Source organism: Lolium rigidum, chromosome 1 (assembly GCF_022539505.1).
Source record: "Lolium rigidum isolate FL_2022 chromosome 1, APGP_CSIRO_Lrig_0.1, whole genome shotgun sequence".
NCBI classification, from domain to species: Eukaryota; Viridiplantae; Streptophyta; class Magnoliopsida; order Poales; family Poaceae; genus Lolium; species Lolium rigidum.
In genome coordinates this window covers 220,751,605-220,770,871 of record NC_061508.1, presented here as the reverse complement: position 1 = coordinate 220,770,871, position 19,267 = coordinate 220,751,605, and the positions used below count along the sequence as shown (strand labels likewise).

At 44.5% G+C, this 19,267-nt stretch overlaps 1 protein-coding gene across 1 annotated transcript; it reads right to left on the bottom strand.

Annotated features, from left to right (window-relative positions):
- Positions 1-1,506: 1,506 nt before the first annotated feature.
- On the bottom strand, positions 1,507-7,149 carry LOC124690440 (BTB/POZ domain-containing protein At1g30440-like). The gene is made up of 4 exons (XM_047223831.1): positions 6,485-7,149; positions 4,050-4,119; positions 2,628-3,854; positions 1,507-2,272 (listed from the first exon to the last, which is right to left on the bottom strand). Exons 1-4 carry the CDS (start codon positions 6,541-6,543, stop codon positions 1,691-1,693), a joined length of 1,938 nt encoding a protein of 645 aa, XP_047079787.1. The 5' UTR covers positions 6,544-7,149; the 3' UTR covers positions 1,507-1,690.
- Between the last annotated feature and the right edge of the window lie 12,118 nt (positions 7,150-19,267).

Here is a 19,267-nt window from a genome sequence, read left to right as displayed (position 1 = left end):
TTCTATTCCAATAACTATGTTTCTTTTTCGATAAAGGGAATATATTAATATCGAGAGATACCAATTACACCCAGCCTCTGCAACAACGCACCACCCTAATGGCACTACGGATGCACACAGCCAAAAAAACGAAAAGAAAACTAACAAACAAAAGTCCCGCTATAGTATCACGGACCTAACAACAGCAATACATCCACCGCCATGACAACACTTGAATTGCAGACTCTCCAAAAAACGACACCTCCAAGAAGGGAACAGTGCTCCAACACCGTCGTCGCCCGATCAAAGATCTTATGTTTTCACCCTCAAAACAATGCCTCCACCAAGGTCACTGCCAGGCACAACCAGTTAAGGCCAGACCTTGGATTTTCACCCTGAAAGGTAGGACTCTGCGCTTCACATGTATTGTCGCCCCCACTTTCATACCGCTGCTGTGAAGCCCGGACACCAAGCAAGCCCCTCAACAGCGCGGAGACTTGAACCTCCCTTAGCTAGTCCTCCCTCCGGCCTTCATGAAATTCTCTTCTTCCGACTTTCATCATGGATCCATAGTCACTTGATGTCAACACGGAAAAGAGCTTCGCGCCGCTCCCTCCGGAACCAAACGGTCGGAATAAACGCATGGGTGCGCACGACCGAATACCTCCGATCCAACAAACTCCGGGCAAAGCACTCGTTACATTCGCCGGCGGAGCCTTCCGGAACTCAACCCTCCGGCCGGATCACGAGTCCAAGGCCTCCGGTAGGTCCTCCTCTTCACGCAAGAGAGGCCCTAGGACCGCCGCCTTTATTCAGGCCGGACCCCACGTCGGCGACCATCCCGGGCTGGCCAACCCAACCCTCCACCGGCGACACCATCGCCGACTTCCATGCACCTCCATCTCACCGCCGGCTGGCGATGATAGATCAAAAAATCCACCACCACCAACCGCAGGCCGACCCTCTCCGGCGAAGAAGAGGCCACCTCCTCCGTCAAACCCAATAACTATGTTTCTGTTTGACTAATAATCACAATCATATCTTGCATACTCCTAGTAAATAAGTTTGACTGCACTCTTCCTAGTAATCATCTACTCCGTATCTTCTTTATCTGTGTTCGAGCGTCCCCGTCTGCTTCTCCCATAGCAATTGCGACGTTTCTCCCGGTCGGTGGTGAAGGGCCGTCGGGTCTTCATGAGTGGTGCTTGGATATGCTCCCTGTGTCGAGTGTGGGCGTGACCCCATGGGGTTTATGTTGTTCTGTGGTTTTCCCGGTTTTTTATTAATCAACTGGACACTCTCTTCTTAATTAATGCATAAAGAAAAAACTCTTGCCTTTATTTAAAAAAATATCTGCACGAAAACTAGTGTCAACTCTTCATGGCAAATAAACAGGTACTAGCAAATTTCGTAAACAAACCCGAAGAACTCATCAGTCGCTTACCCTGCTGATGGATCTGAGCAGAACGAGACATCATGCAACACACAAGAGATGAAACAATAACGAGGCATGAAAAACAGTTGTCGTCATGGCTAATGCACTCGCAATATATATTGTACTGGTCGGCTGTCAAAAACTTATGATCAGGTGTCTTTCAGTCCATCCATTCACAGGTGGTGGTATGTAAAAAGCATCTAACAAGTAACAGGTTCACAGGCACAAAACTCATTTCTGAAGTGATCGGGTTCGACAGACGAATAGACGATGGAGCTAGGCCTCTATGGACAGGTTTTTCTTGGGTCTGCTGAGCTTCAGCCGTGGTGTGGCATCAGCCTTCACCACGGCCAGCTTTTCGTCGTCGCTCGCCGCTGTTGTCGTCGTTGCGGGAGCAGCATCCTTGGTGCTGCAGATCTGCGGCTTCATGCCACCCAGACCGAGGAAGAACAGCCTGCTCTTCCCGGCGCTTTTGCTGCGGCCCAGCCTTGCTATCTCCTCCCTCATGGTGGAACACTCCTTCTCCAGCTCGGCCACCCGCTGCTTCATGCCATCCATGCCATCACGCAGGGCCTGGTTCTCCCTGGCACCTAGGGGCCAGCCGACGCCACGATGTTGTTCACTAGAGATTGGCAGGCCGAGCTGCCTCGAGCCACCCTCGAGGTTCTCGGAGATCATGAGGCACCCGGCGATGGAGCTCCGAAGCTGGAGCTGTTCGAAGAAGAGTACCTGCACGATGACACGCAGAGGGAGACGCTCATTCTGAGCTGCGTGGGTGCAAGCCTCCAGGGAGAGTTTCTGGCAGTCCATCACATGGCAAAGTTCTTCCTTCTCTGACTCCGGGAGATGGGGATGCGCCTATGTACAGGAGACAAAACAAAACATGAACATTAGCAAAGTGAACTTAAGATGCCACATCAAAATTACTAGCAACCTGCTGCTTGCAGTTGCATGGAAAATTTATTCATGGAAGGTAACAGAAAGAACAATAAGCCTAAGCAACTCTTCGTGCAACCTAAATAATGTTTCCAAAACTATTTGGTTATTTCACCATTTAACCGGGGAAGGGTTTTGGAACTACGAACATTACATCTATTCACCAATCCTTCCAAATATAACTAGACAAGAAGTTAAAAAGATAGGATGAACTTCAGCTAAAAGTGCCTTATTCTTGTGTTCATGGAAACAAGGAGCTGAAGTACAAAAGTATTACCTTCAGATAGATGTCAACAGCACGATAAAGTCCATCATCTATTGGCCGAGCATAATCTGGTATGGCAGCAGCCAAAGACTTGAACTTTGGCAACTTTAGGTTGGAATCTGGCGCAACTTCAGCTAGGTAGCCGTCAATCAACTTAGCAACCATAGTTACCGGCATTAGAGATGGAGAAGCTAATAGTTGCCCATCGTCGCCAAGGCCAGGGGAAGCTCCACCAGTTTCTTGATCCATTGCCAAGAAGTGTCCAAGAATCCTATGGACGCAATCCACATCATAGAGCGTTTCATCAGATTCAGACATGTTTGTTATCAGAAGATCTTCCAGAGTGGCCTTGTCAAGCTGCAAACCTATCCGTCGCTCCAAGTTAGATACACAGGAGGAGCTGGCTTTAAGAATAATCGCTGTGCGCAAAAGGCCAAACAACAGCTTGCAAGATGTAACATCCCTTTGGAAAGGCAACAGTCTATCAATCTCCTCAAGAAGATACTTCTGCTCCTCTTCAGAAGGCATGGCTGTTAAAGTTGTCGCTGAAAGGCAGCTGCTGATATCACCAATGCTTTTACGCCGATTTAGACCAGGTAAACGCCTCTTGGCATAATGGTTAAGGGATCCAACGATAATGTCCTGATTGATGCCTCGGTATTCCATGGCTGAGATTAACTTCTTGTACAATGGAAGACTTAAGCACGAAACATCATCATACCACCAATCTGAACTGCAATTTCTTGGCCTTGCTCCAGTGCTAATACCATTCCACAAGAAGCTCCCTCCAGGACTCTGCGTTGGACCACCATACTGCACGACTGGCCAACCAAATACATCAGGATCAGTACATGATTTAGTTGCAACCGAGTCGATGCACCTCTTTACTAATTGCAATTTTTCAGCAAGATCAATGACGCCATCACAAGTATGAAGTGCCTTGATTGAATCGTTCCAGCTTTTGAGGACTGTTTGGGTAAGGAAGTTCTCAGTCTGTGCAATCAAGTTTCCCTCGGCAATGTCTTCAGTCATCTCGAGATACTCAGCAGCGCAGCGAAGGTGCACAACATTGGAGGAAGTCAATTCAAACTTCACACCATAGCAGAACCTAGCAGCTAGTTCAAAAGCCTTTGCTCCACCAGGAATATCAGATAGGTCAATGACACAGCTATCTTCTCCCTTCTCAATTTTCTCTCTAATGAGATGTTCCAAAAGGCCACTCTTTGATAACAGAGGAAACTGCAAAACAGAAATGAATTGTTACGAAGTGATTTCTTCCTTTGTCCTTCGCAGATATGTACGACTACTTTTTGTCTCTAAATCATAGATTGTACATATCAGTACTAGAGGTTCCCCAGAATCAGGGATAAAAGTTGCATAATGCTAACAAAATAATATGTGAAACACAGGAAGCTTTGTTACTGATTTGTTTACCTTGTGGAGATGAAAAGATGGTTCCCCAACTACCACAGTAATATCACTAGGAAGACCAGTTGTGCAATACCTACATAACAAACATACTTCCATTAGTAATTTTCTATTCGAACAATTTAGTTCGAGTAAAATAATGTGCTTACACAACTAGAACTGTAGAAGATGGAAGTACACAAATATAAAGTACAGAAACTATTTCAGCGAAACCACATGAGATAATCTTCAGATGGTTTTAGTTTCTTGTACACAAAGGTGGAGAGCTTGAATGAGCTGCATTTAGTTCTGCCGTCTCTTCTAAAGTTCAACATGAGCTCAATCTTGATTTAGGAAGTGTGCCTCACTGGGGTGGGGGAGTAGATGTGCAAAGCCACCACACTTCCAAGACCCAGAGGCTCAGAAATGGGTCCCATTTCTTTTCAACTATTTGAACATCTAATTCTCTTATATGTACAAAAAAAAGAAGTTCCTAACAAAAATGTTATGCTTTGTACAAAAATGTTATGTACACAGCCACCACACTTCCAAGACTCAGAGGCTCAGATATGGGTCCCATTTCTTTTCAACTATTTGAACATCTAATTCTCTTATATGTACAAAAAAAGAAGTTCCTAACAAAAATGTTATGCTTTGGTTCTGTTTGAGGTCATGTAGGGAGTGCAGCTAACGGAAATCCACTTTGGCTCGCAGGACCAGATGCTCCCATTTTGGAAAACCACATTCCACATATCAAAAAATCTCAGGTACACATTTACATATTCTATGTGCGCATATAAAACTTCACGGGAAAAAGACATGGTTTGCGACCTGTGTGAAAAAAGCCAATTTTCGGTGCCTCAAAATGACTTTTCACAAGCCATTTTTGTATTTTTTTTTTGCCTACAACACTACATATGTTTTTTCTTCAAAAGATGTTTCAGGACACGCATAAGACACAAACATGTGCATTTTTCAAAAAAAAATTAAGCATTTTTTTTTGAGAGTACGCCAACGTGTGCCATATTTTCATAGATGGCAGAAGACAATTACAAGAGGACTACCACTCAAGCGTAGTACAAACTCCACACCGGGCTAGTCCGAAGACAGCCACAACTACCGGGCTAGTCCGAAGACAGCCACAACGACATTACAACTGCAACACAAAAGGGCCTGTCCTAAACTCAGCAACATAGCCGCATCTCGACCGAGGCCAGTCACCTCAGTTCCAACTGAACTCCCCTTGTCAATATCCATGCTTGAGACCTAAAGGAGACAATTTTAAAATGTGTTTTCCGTAATGGGAGTATCTGCTCCTGTGAGCCAAAACGGTGCCTCTGTGCAGCTAATCTTAATGCACTACATAACCTAGCTGAATATCAGCATGCCACATTAGCCCTAACTGGCTTTGTTAAGATGGAAACAGTTATTAGTGAGAAAAGGCTGATGTGTTATCACAGTCAGCTCCAGGACACATTAACTTGATTGGCTTCCTAGACTAAACTTCTTTAACGTGCACACAGAACAAAAAAAATGTTGGACTTATATGAAATAAAAGAGAGTGCAAAAGAGATTAGCTATAAGCCTTCTAACTGTACCAAAAAAAAAAAACCTTTGCAGCAGTGTATTTACACACTCCAGGACCAGTATCTGACAGAGTACTGCTCACAGTGATTGTGATGCGAGGACATAATTTGGAGAAATAAATATGACTCATTTAGTGATGGGCATGTGCAGCACCAACAAGTACCAACGTACGATTGATCGGGCCCGAAAGTCAGGTAAGACAATATTTCACATAGAAGGGGGGAACAATAAATCCTGGACAGGCATCCTGCACTGTGAACACTCTATTTACCAACCAATGCCTCCATCTCAAAAACTCCGAAAAATGGAGTACTATGAAGGGTAGGTTCCATTTTTCCACAAAAAGATGAGGTCCTCTAACACAGTACAATGAGCATAGAATGCATTGACTTGACAATCTTAGTCGAATGGTATTATTAACAGGCTGTACATAGATAACTGGCGGTCATGAGTCCTTCCAGAAAGGCGTGTCAGCTTACAAACAAAAATGGTTGTAGTTTTCATAGCTGGCCTGGCATCCGTGTTTTGATTACAGCCCTCCATCCAGAAGGAGTTGGTTAGCATATTATAATCAGCGCCCCAGATGAAGCCAAGAGGAAGAGGTTTGGCCATGGGAGCTTCTACATATGGCGCCTACTCAATTATTTTCCACTAAATGAAATAACGTATGGCACATTTCCTATCCTGTTGTGATAATTATATGGCAGCAGATAAAGCAAGTACTCAAAACGCTGAAGAAATTGGATGGTGAAGCAACTCTTAGATCTTAAGATTATCACTGCTAGCACGAGAAGCTGCGTAACTGTGCAGATTAGACATGGCAGAGCAACATGTTTGGGGAAACAGAGAAAGAGAGAAGGGGGAGCTGTTCGTACCAGTCTTGTCCCTGCTTCCTGAACACATCGGCCCTCGATCCCAGCTTCAGACAGGCCATGTCAGAACTCACGATGGCCACACGGCATCAACGCGCCAGCCGGTTCCTTGGGATCAAAGGCAGAAAGATTCCGGCTTCTCCGACAACCCTAGACCCAAATCCTCGAGAAAGTAACGAAGACGATCCTCCAGGCAGGCGCTACGATTTGGGAATCGAAGAGCATCCGGATTGCGCGGAGCGCCGACACGAGGTTGAGCATCTACCGCGGATAGAGAGAGGGATTCCGCTGATCCACAACCCTCTCCAGAATTCCTCGAAACAAATTAAAGCAACCCTCTGGAAACGTAATAAAGACGGGCCTTTTGAAGAATCCTGATACCTAAACCCACCCACCGAATTACTCCTCAACGCAAGAACACTGCCTTGGATTCTCCCGCGCAAGATCCCGACTCCGTCAAGGAAAAGTCGATAACCAGCGCTGCCGCCGGTGAGTGAGGGGGACTGGGGGAGTAGGGGGGACTGGGAGAAGGTTTCTTGGTTTGTTTATGGGGGCAGACCCAGGGTGGGGGACTAGGAATGTTGTGGCATGGCAGGGGGATCCAAGAACATTCTTTTCCTTGGCTGGCTCGCAGTCGCAGCGGTGTACTAGTACTCGTACTCGCGTGGTGGGCTTCACAATTTCCTATAGAGAAAAAAAAAAGAGGACAGAATGGAAGGAGAGGAGGAGGAAGACAGTCAGGCTGTGGGCCCAGAGGCTAGAGCCAGCACGCACCAGGCCCACAATCCACTTTGGCTGCACCCTCCTCTTTGACTTTTTCTCATTCCTCTTATGGCAGTGCTATACACAATTAGCTGCTCCATGTAAAAAATTGTAAGAAGCAATATGGTGAATTTTATCTCTCCAATGGAATCTACAACTTTAGTCAGAAAAAAGAGAGAAGGAACCCCATAAATATGACACTATGTATCTCTTTCTCTCTCCAAAAAACATGCTTTTAGGACTGAAGATCCCACTTCTTAAAGAGGAGGCTGCCTCCTCATCCGAACCTATTTTGGACCATCCAAACCTAACTAAATGTGTGAAGCAGCACCTCTAGGGCAGTGCATTGGGCATGCCCTTACAGGCTCTTGATTTTGAGAGCACCTCCAGACCTCTCCCCGACGAGGCATCCACCATCCCGTTTTTTATCTGGACGGTATTATTCGGTCCAGCCAGTTCCCGGTTTCTCGTTTTCTTCTAGAAAATGGTCTAAATCCATCGAGCCCAGGCCATCTCTGCCTCCCGGGGTGCGCTCGGGGAGTCCGGACGAGAAAAAAGCGGAGACGGGCCCGCTTTGTCGGCGAGAGAATACGCGAACCCCACCACTTTCTCGTCGCAAATCCCCTCCCCTCTCGCAGCTCTCTCACCGCCGGCACCACCCCTCACCAATCCGCCGGCCGGTTGCCTGCACTCCGCCGTCCCACCTCTCACCAGCCTATATCCCGTGGTTCCCCCTCCCGTCTGCCTATATTCCGTCGTCGGGCAACTCCTCGCGTCGACCACGCCCGGCAGGTTTCGTCCATTTGCTTGGGCGGACATGGAATCGGAAGAGGAGGAGGAGCAGATGTTCGCCGAGCTTTTTGAAGAAGAGGTGGCAGCCGTCGCCCAAGACGAGGAGCACATGTTGATCCTAGCTTGCTTGTCCGGCCTGTACACGGAGAAGGCCATTGGTCGACGTGGTGGGTCAGCACCAGGTCACGCGGAAGTGCAAGCCGAGGCAGCGAATGGAGGGCTGTTGCATGCTCTACGCCGACTACTTCGCCAATAATCCATTGAACGGTGAGGCTGTTTTTAGACGTCGTTTCAGGATGAGCCGGAAGCTCTTCCTGAAAATTGTGTATGCCCTTCGAGACTACGACTCCTACTTCAGATGCAAATTGGATTACATCGACATGGCAGAGTCCTCCGCCCTCCAAAATGCATGGTGGCTATGCGGATGCTGGCATATGGAGCTCCTGGTGATGCTGCCGATGACTACCTTCGGATAGTGGAGTCCATCATCCTTGATTGTTTATACCGGTTCTGCAGGGCGGTGATAGCAGTGTTCGGAGATATCTACTTGAGATCACTCACTGTCGAAGAGATTGCCCGGATTCTCGCTTTTAATAAAGCTCCAGGATTTCCGGGGATGCTTGGAAGCATTGACTGCATGCATTGGAAATAGAAAAATTATTTGTTTGCCTGCCAGGGAATGTACAAGGGTCACAAAATAGGTTGCACTGTAATACTTGAGGCACTGGCTACCCATGATCTCTGGATTTGGCACTCCTTCTTTGGTATGCCGGGATGTAACAACGACATCAACGTCTTGCAGTGCTCACCGATCTTCTCCAAGCTTATTGAGGGTCATGCTCCCCCGGTTGACTTTGTGATCAATGGTCGGCACTACAACAAGGGATACTATCTTGCAGACGGTATCTATCCAAAGTGAGCAACATTTGTGAAGACTATCTCAAGCCCCGTCCTTCCGAAGGAGGCGGAGTTTGTCAAGGAACAAGAAGGTTGCCGAAAGGACATCGAGCGTGCATTTGTTCTCCTCCAGCAGAGATTTGATGTAGTCTGGTTCCCTTCTATGACTTGGTCCAAAGATCAGATGTGGGAGGTGATGAATTATTTGCGTGTGCTTACACAACATTATTATTGGGAATGAGCGGAAGTATCCAGTTCCTCTGAGCGAGCAAGCTGCACCATATGGCAGAGAGGGTCCTCTTGCATAGCCTAATCACCAGGTGCCGGCATCGTGGGCTTCGTTCATCGCTATGCGTCAGAAGATTCGAGACTCCACAATGCATCAACGGCTGCAGGATGATCTGGTGGAGCACATATGGAGGCTTCGAGTCTACATCAACTAGTTTCCATTTGATTTATTTTAAAACTTGTTTAATTATTTGCTTGCTTTGTTAAACTATAACGTTTATTTGTAAAAATAAGCCAAATATTGGCCAAAATTTGTCAAAATCGTCGAACTGTAAGTTTATTTGTGAAAATAAAGCCAAAAATGCCGATATTTGGGCGTCTAGTTGGGGTGCGGCTGAAAGTTCAGCGCTCCCCACGCCAAACTTTCGTCCAATCTGGTGTTATTTAGCGCCGGATTTGGCCGTGGGGAGCGCCAACGGCTGGAGGTGCTCTAATGGGCATCTCCAGCGGGGCCGATCCAAATCGGCAACCCACCACTCATTTGGTTCGCTGGTAATTTTGAAGATCTGGCCAGTTGGCCACTCCATTTCAAATTAAAACACAAAGACATAGTAATTGGCAAGCACAATATATGGCAAACATATGCCATTGCTGACAGCGCCAACTAGTGGCAAGTTTCTCCCAAATGTGCAAACTGAGACAATATCTTACAATTTATCCAAAAAGTGGCTACTTTCACCCAAATGGCTATCGTCTATGTCAATGCCCTTCAATCGTCGCGAGCAAGGATCATCTTTTGCTTCTTCTCAATCCAAGCCCTTTGCACTGGATCGGAGATGGTGGCCAAGTCCGTGAGCATGATCTGGTTTTCCTCGGCCATGATCTTGGCTTCGGCCTCCAAGACCCTGGACTTGGCATCCGCATCCATGACCTTGCCTTGGCCTCGGCCTCGATAAGAATGGACCTCGCCTGGGCCTTGATACGTCTCCAACGTATCTATAATTTCTTATGTTCCATGCTACTTTTATGATGATATACACATGTTTTATACACACTTTATGTCATATTTATGCATTTTCCGGCACTAACCTATTGACAAGATGCCGAAGAGCCAGTTGATGTTTTCTGCTGTTTTTGGTTTCAGAAATCCTACAAAGGAAATATTCTCGGAATTGGGCGAAATCAACGCCCAGGGGTTTATTTTTCCACGAAGCTTCCAGAAGACCGGAGGAGATGCGAAGTGGGGCCACGAGGTGGCGCCACACTAAGGCGGCGCGGCCAGGCCAGGGCCCGCGCCGCCCTGTTGTGTGGGGCCCTCGTGTCGCCCCCTGACCTACCCTTCCGCCTACTTAAAGCCTTCGTCGCGAATACCCCAGTACCGAGAGCCACGATACGGAAAACCTTCCAGAGACGCCGCCGCCGCCAATCCCATCTCGGGGGATTCAGGAGATCGCCTCCCGCACCCCGCCGGAGAGGGGAATCATCTCCCGGAGGACTCTTCATCGCCATGATCGCCTCCGGATTGATGTGTGAGTAGTTCACCCCTGGACTATGGGTCCATAGCAGTAGCTAGATGGTTGTCTTCTCCTCATGTGCTATCATTGTTCGATCTTGTGAGCTGCCTATCATGATCAAGATCATCTATTTGTAATGCTACATGTTGTGTTTGTTGGGATCCGATGAATATGGAATACTATGCTATGTTGATTATCAATCTATCATATATGTGTTGTTTAAGATCTTGCATGCTCTCTGTTGCTAGTAGAGTCTCTGGCCAAGTTGATACTTGTAACTCCAAGAGGGAGTATTTTATGCTCGATAGTGGGTTCATGCCTCCATTTAATGCAGGACGATGACGGAAAGTTCTAAGGTTGTGGATGTGATGTTGCCACTAGGGATAAAACATCAATGCTTTGTCTAAGGATATTTGTGTTGATTACATTACGCACCATACTTAATGCAATTGTCCGTTGTTTGCAACTTAATATCGGAAGGGGTGCGGATGCTAACCTCGAAGGTGGACTTTTTAGGCATAGATGCATGTCTGGATAGCGGTCTATGTACTTTGCCGTAATGCCCAATTGAATTTCACACTACTCATCATGATATGTATGTGCATTGTCATGCCCTCTTTATTTGTCAATTGCCCAACTGTAATTTGTTCACCCAACATGCTTATTCTTATTGGAGAGACACCACTAGTGAAATGTGGACCCCGGTCCATTCTTTTACATCGAATACAATCTACTGCAATACTCGTTCTACTGTTCTTAGCAAACATCATCTTCCACACTATACATCTAATCCTTTGTTACAGCAAGCCGGTGAGATTGACAACCTCACTGTTAAGTTGGGGCAAAGTACTTTGATTGTGTTGTGCAGGTTCCACGTTGGCGCCGGAATCCCTGGTGTTGCGCCGCACTACACTCCGCCACCAATAACCTTCAACGTGCTTCTTGGCTCCTAGTGGTTCGATAACCTTGGTTTCTTACTGAGGGAAACTTGCTGATGTACGCATGACACCTTCCACTTGGGGTTCCAGCGGGCGTGTGCTTTACGCGTCAACAAGCTAAATTTCTGGCGCCGTTGCCGGGGAGATCAAGACACGCTGCATGGGGAGTCTCCCACTTCCAATCTCTTTACTTTGTTTTTGTCTTGCTTTACTTTATTTTGTTTACTGCTTTGTTTGCTTTCTTATATCAAAATACAAAAAATTAGTTACTTGCATTTACTTTAATTACTATCTTGCTTGCGTTCTCCATATGAAAAACACACAAAAATTATTTACTTGCATTCACTTTATCTTGTTATCATGACTAGTCCCGTAGCTGTTACTCTATCACCTGAGGAATCGATCTTTACTTTTAAACAAGGGGGTGAGGAGAACTTTAAAGAAGCTTGGTCTAGCATTTTAGATTTTTATAGTAAAACTGAACCTAAAATGACGCTAAGTTTGCTTCTTAGTAACTTTTATTTTGGGCTTATTCTTCACTATAGATACGCCTTAGATGCTATAGTGGGGGGAGATTTCCTTCATTGTGATGTGGATCAAGCTTTTAATGCCAAAAGAAAATTGATTACATTATCTAGCTCCAATAATAATTTTGATTCATCTCTTGCTAGCATTCATAATATATTAAACACTCTCAAAACAAATATATCCTGTTTAAAAGAGGGGTACAACCAGATTCGTGAATATTATGATTATGTTCCATTAAGCTTTGAACCTTCAATGTGGGTGCCTACCGTTAAAGTTGCTATTTGTGGTGAAACTTTTCATGCTCGTTGTGATATTATGTCTGAGTTTTTCCTTATGCCCAAAAGTATTTATGAATCTTTGACACTTTGGGAACTTACTGAAGGAGGAGAAGTAATAACTCTTATTGATAACTCTGTTATAATTCCTGAGGGTATAGCTGAAGGTGTTTTCACAACCTTTCTTGGAAGAATTGTATCCACTGATTATCTTGTTGTTGAATGTGTAGGGACAGGACAAATCACACTTGGAAGGTCCCTGCTGAAACTCATGGGAGCAATCATAGATGTGGGGAAAGGTACTCTAAATTTTACCTCTACACCCGAATGCGGACATGTATTCCCTAAACCAAAGAGTAGGAATAAGAGTAAGAAGGGTAAGCGCAACGCCCCTGGTAAGAATGTTAATGCTTTGTCTCTTGATAATACTTGATACACACTTTCTGCGCCTAGCTGAAAGGCGTTAAAGAAAAGCGCTTATGGGAGACAACCCATGATTTTACTTCTGCACTTTTGTTTTATATTTGAGTCTTAGAAGTTGTTACTACTGTAGCAACCTCTCCTTATCTTTATTTTATTGCATTGTTGTGCCAAGTAAAGTCTTTGATAATAAGGTACATACTAGATTTTGATTACTGCGCAGAAACAGATTTCTTGTTGTCACGAATTTGAGTAGTATTCTCTGTAGGTAACTCAGAAAAATCTGCCAATTTACGTGAGTGATCCTCAGATATGTATGCAACTTTCATTCAATTTGAGATTTTTCATCTGAGCAAGTTTAGTGCCCCAGAAAAATTCGTCTTTACGAATTGTTCTGTTTTGACAGATTCTGCCTTTTATTTCGCATTGCCTGTTTTGCTATGTTTGATGGATTTCTTTGTTCCATTAACTTTCAGTAGCTTTGTGCAATGTCCAGAAGTGTTAATAATGCTTATGTCACCTCTGAACATGAGAATTTTTGATTATGCACTAACCCTCTGATGTCTACGGGAGCTTCTATTCTTGTAGACAGTGTTGGGCCTCCAAGAGCAGAGGTTTGTAGAACAGCAGCAAGTTTTCCCTTAAGTGGATCACCCAAGGTTTATCGAACTCAGGGAGGAAGAGGTCAAAGATATCCCTCTCATGCAACCCCGCAACCACAAAGCAAGAAGTCTCTTGTGTCCCCAACACACCTAATAGGTGCACTAGTTCGGCGAAGAGATAGTGAAATACGGGTGGTATGAATAAGTATGAGCAGTGAGCAACGGCACCGGAAAAGTGCTTTGCCCGGGACAGTAAACAAGCAGTAGTAACGCATGCAGTAGTAACGCAGAGAAACAAGTAAATAAGCAGTGATAGCAGTATTTAGGAACAAGGCCTAGGGATCACACTTTCACTAGTGGACACTCTCAACTTTGATCACATAACAGAATAGATAAATGCATACTCTACACTCTTTTGTTGGATGATGAACACCATTGCGTAGGATTACACGAACCCTCAATGCCGGAGTTAACAAGCTCCACAATTCAATGTTCATATTTAAATAACCTTAGAGTGCATGAAAGATCAACACGACTAAACCAAGTACTAACATAGCATGCACACTCGTCACCTTCACACTATGTAGGAGGAATAGATCACATCAATACCATCATAGCAATAGTTAACTTCATAATCTACAAGAGATCATAATCATAGCCTACGCCAAGTACTAACACGGATGCACACACTTGTCACCATTACACCGTGCAGGAGGAATAAAACTACTTTAATAACATCACTAGAGTAGCACATAGAATAGTAGTGATACAAAACTCATATGAATCTCAATCATGTAAAGCAGCTCATGAGATTATTGTATTGAGGTACATGGGAGAGAGATGAACCACATAGCTACAGCGGAGCCCTCAGCCTCGGGGTGGATTACTCCCTCCTCATCATGGAGGCAGCGATGGCGGTGAAGATGGCGGTGAAGACGGCGGTGGAGATGGCTCCGGGGGCAATTCCCCGTCCCGGCAGGGTGCCGGAACAGAGAGTTCTGTCCCCCGAATTGGAGTTTCGCAACGGTGGCGGCGCCCCTGGAGTCTTTCTGGAGTTTCGTCAATTGGTACTGCGTTTTTAGGTCGAAAGGGGGTTTTATAGGCGAAGAGGCGGCGCAGGAGGGCTGACAGGGTGGCCTCACCCTAGGCCGGCGCGGCCAGGGTCTGGCCCGCGCGGCCCTATGGTGTGGGGCCCCCCTGGCTCTCCTCCGACTCTCCTTCGGTGTTCTGGAGCCTTCCGGGAAAAATAGGAGGTTTGGCGTTGATTTCGTCCAATTCCGAGAATATTGCCCGAACAGCCTTTCTGGAACCAAAAACAGCGAGAAAACAACAACTGGCCTTTCGGCATCTCATCAATAGGTTAGTTCCGGAAAACGCATAATAATGACATAAAGTGTGAACAAAACATGTCGGTATTGTCATAAAACAAGCATGGAACATCAGAAATTATAGATACGTCGGAGACATATCAGCATCCCCAAGCTTAGTTCCTACTCGTCCTCGAGTAGGTAAACGATAAAAGATAATTTCGAGGTGACATGCTACCAACATAATCTTAATCATACTATTGTAAAGCATATGAGATGAATGCAGCGATTCGAAACAATGTAAATGCAATGAGTAAACAATTGAATCATATAGCAAAGACTTTTCATGAATAGTACTTTCAAGACAAGCATCAATAAGTCTTGCATAAGAGTTACTCATAAAGCAATAAATTCTTAGTAAAGGTATTGAAGCAACACAATGGAAGATTAAGTTTCAGCGGTTGCTTCCAACTTGTAACATGTATATCTCATGGATAGTTATCAATGCAAAGCAATATAACAAATGCAATATGCAAATATGTAGGAATCAATGCACAGTTCACACAAGTGTTTGCTTCTTGAGATGGAGAGAATTAGGTGAACTGACTCAACAATAAAAGTAAAAGAATGGTCCTTCAAAGAGGAAAGCATCGATTGCTATATTTGTGCTAGAGCTTTTATTTTGAAAACATAAAGAGAGCATAAAAATAAAGTTTTGAGAGGTGTATGTTGTTGTCAACGAATGGTAGCGGGTACTCTAACCCCCTTGCCGTACAAACCTTCAAAGAGCGGCTCCCATTTTATTTTATTTTTGGGTGGCACTCCTTCCAACCTTTCTTTCACAAACCATGGCTAACCGAATCCTCGGGTGCCCGCCAACAATCTCATACCATGAAGGAGTGCCTTTTTATTTTAGTTTTATTATGATGACACTCCTCCCAACCTTTGCTTACACAAGCCATGGCTAACCGAATCCTTCGGGTGCCGTCCAACAATCACATACCATGGAGGAGTGTCTATTTTTGTTAATTAATTTGGGACTCGGGAATCCCATTGCCAGCTCTTTTTGCAAAATTATTGGATAAGCGGATGAAGCCACTAGTCCATTGGTGAAAGTTGCCCAACAAGATTGAAAGATAAACACCACATACTTCCTCATGAGCTATAAAACATTGACACAAATCAGTGGTGATAAATTTTGAATTGTTTAAAGGTAGCACTCAAGCAATTTACTTTGGAATGGCGGAGAAATACCATGTAGTAGGTAGGTATGGTGGACACAAATGGCATAATGGTTGGCTCAAGTATTTTGGATGCATGAGAAGTATTCCCTCTCGATACAAGGCTTAGGCTAGCAAGGTTATTTGAAGCAAACACAAGCATGAACTAGTACATCAAAACTTACATAAAAGACATATTACAAGCATTATAAGACTATACATCGTCTTCCTTGTTGTTCAAACACCTCACTAGAAAATATCTAGACTCTAGAGAAACCACTCATGCAATCCAAATTTTAACAAGCTCTATGTATTTCTTCACTAATAGGTGCAAAGTATATGATGCAAGAGCTTAAACAAGAGCACAAAAATTGCCAAGTATCACATTATCCAAGACATTTTAGCAATTACTACATGTATCATTTCCCGTTTCCAACCATATAACAATTTAACGAAGAAGAAACTTCGCCATGAATATTATGAGTAGAGCCTAAGGACATACTTGTCCATATGCTACAGCGGAGCGTGTCTCTCTCCCACAAAGTGAATGCTAGGATCCATTTTATTCAAACAAAACAAAAACAAAAACAAACCGACGCTCCAAGAAAAGCACATAAGATGTGATGGAATAAAAATATAATTTCAGGGAGGAACCTGATAATGTTGTCGATGAAGAAGGGGATGCCTTGGGCATCCCCAAGCTTAGATGCTTGAGTCTTCTTGAAATATGCAGGGATGAACCACCGGGGCATCCCCAAGCTTAGACTTTTCACTCTTCTTGATCACATTGTATCATCCTCCTCTCTTGACCCTTGAAAACTTCCTCCACACCAAACTCGAAACAACTCATTAGAGGATTAGTGCATAATCAAAAATTCACATGTTCAGAGGTGACACAATCATTCTTAACACTTCTGGACATTGCCCAAAGCTACTGGAAGTTAATGGAACAAAGAAATCCATCCAACACAGCAAAAGAGGCAATGCGAAATAAAAGGCAGAATCTGTCAAAACAGAACAGTCCATAAAGACGAATTTTATTGAGGCACCAGACTTGCTCAAATGAAAATGCTCAAATTGAATGAAAGTTGCGTACATATCTGAGGATCACTCACGTAAATTGGCATAATTTTCTGAGTTAACTACAGAGAATTTTGCCCAGATTCGTGACAGCAAAGAAATCTGTTTCTGTGCAGTAATCCAAATCTAGTATCAACCTTGCTATCAAAGACTTTACTTGGCACAACAAAACACAAAACTAAGATAAGGAGAGGTTGCTACAGTAGTAAACAACTTCCAAGACACAAATATAAAACAAAGTACTGTAGCAAAATAACACATGGGTTATCTCCCAAGAAGTTCTTTCTTTATAGCCATTAAGATGGGCTCAGCAGTTTTAATGATGCACTCGCAAGAAATAGTATTTAAAGCAAAAGAGAGCATCAAGAGGCAAATTATAAACACATTTAAGTCTAACATGCTTCCTATGAAAAGGAATCTTGTACACAAATAAATTCATGAAGAGCAAAGTGACAAGATCAGGAAGATAAAACAAGTGTAGCTTCAAAAATTTCAGCACATAGAGAGGTGTTTTAGTAACATGAAAATTTCTACAACCATATTTTCCTCTCTCATAATAACTTTCAGTAGCATCATGAGCAAACTCAACACTATAACTATCACATAAAGCATTCTTATAATGAGTCTCATGCATAAAATTATTACTCTCCACATAAGCATAGTCAATTTTATTAGTTGTAGTGGGAGCAAATTCAACAAAGTAGCTATCATTATTATTCTCATCATCAAATGTAGGAGGTATATTGTATTCATAATCAAATTCACTCTCCATAGTAGGTGGAACCAAAAGACTACTATCATTATAATCATCATAAATAGGAGGCAAAGTATCATCAAAGAAAATTTCCTCCTCAATGCCCGGGGGACTAAAAAGATCATGCTCATCAAAACCAGCTTCCCCAAGCTTAGAATTTTCCATAGCATTAGCAACAATAGTGTTCAAAGCATTCATATTAATAACATTCCCATTAGCATGCATATAAAGTTCCATGGGTTTTTTAATTCTCTCTTCAAACACATCATGTCCTAATTCAAGATAAAGTTCATAAAGATCTCTCATATTTTTGTTGTTTTCCATTATGCCTTACTAGTGTAAACAAGAAACAAAAAGATGCAACTGCAGGATCTAAAGGAAATAGCTTCGAGCACAAACACAATGGCGCCAGAAAAGTACTTTACCTGGAACCGAAGTATGAGTGCCTTTTACCTTTCCTCCCCGGCAACGGCGCCAGAAAAGTGCTTGATGTCTACGGGAGCTTCTATTCTTGTAGACAGTGTTGGGCCTCCAAGAGCAGAGGTTCGTAGAACAGCAGCAAGTTTTCCCTTAAGTGGATCACCCAAGGTTTATCGAACTCAGGGAGGAAGAGGTCAAAGATATCCCTCTCATGCAACCCTGCAACCACAAAGCAAGAAGTCTCTTGTGTCCCCAACACACCTAATAGGTGCACTAGTGTCGTTGCCTATTCGACGGTACCTCGGAGGAGGGATCCTCACGAGGGGGAGAAGAAGTAGGGGCCATAGGGCGGAGTGCACACGGGACGGTGGTACGCGAGTTACCCAGCTTCGGAACACCCGCACGATGACAGGGCCTACCGCTCGCTTGTCCGGAATTATCCGGGCGCTTTCACGTTGTTACAATGAGTTGTGGTTGTGCCTCTAGGGCTCCCGGGATCCGGCTTATAAAGGCGCACGGATCTAGGGTTTACATGGAGAGTCCTAGCCGGATTACGGATAGCCTAGCTACGGTACAATATCTTGCCGTGCACGTCACGGATCCGCCTTCCATATACATCGTACCTGGATCCGGGTTCCTCATGGGTCTCCGTGGATCCGGGTTACTCCTAATGTCGGTACGGATCCGGCTTATCGATCCCGGGCCGGACTTCTTCCTTCATGATCAACGACAGAATCGGGCCGCCCGATGGGCCACATGCCTCATCACCATCTGTGGGCCACCCGAGCTTGCCGGATCTAGGCACTGTCGATGGTACACCCATGAAGTATACCCACAACAGTAGCCCCCAGAGTTCTCCGAGTTTCGCCTGCAGTTTCCGCCATACTTGCACCTTAGGTTTCCGGCATCGTTGGTAACGCGGAGAAATTTGAAGAACTCCAACTTCACATTTTCTTCTTTCCTAACTTTTAGTCAGAAAATCCCCCATCCTGCGGGACTTCATCCATCGACAGTTTCAAACATGTCTCCGGGTTACTCCCCTGCTTGCG

Coding starts and splice junctions, on each gene's coding strand:
- LOC124690440 (XM_047223831.1), bottom strand. CDS start 6,543: ATGGCCTGTCTGAAGCTGGGATCGAGGGCCGATGTGTTCAGGAAGCAG. Junction 3,855..4,049: donor CATCTTTTCATCTCCACAAG/GTAAACAAATCA, acceptor TCTGTTTTGCAG/TTTCCTCTGTTATCAAAGAG. Junction 2,273..2,627: donor CTGTTGACATCTATCTGAAG/GTAATACTTTTG, acceptor TCCTGTACATAG/GCGCATCCCCATCTCCCGGA.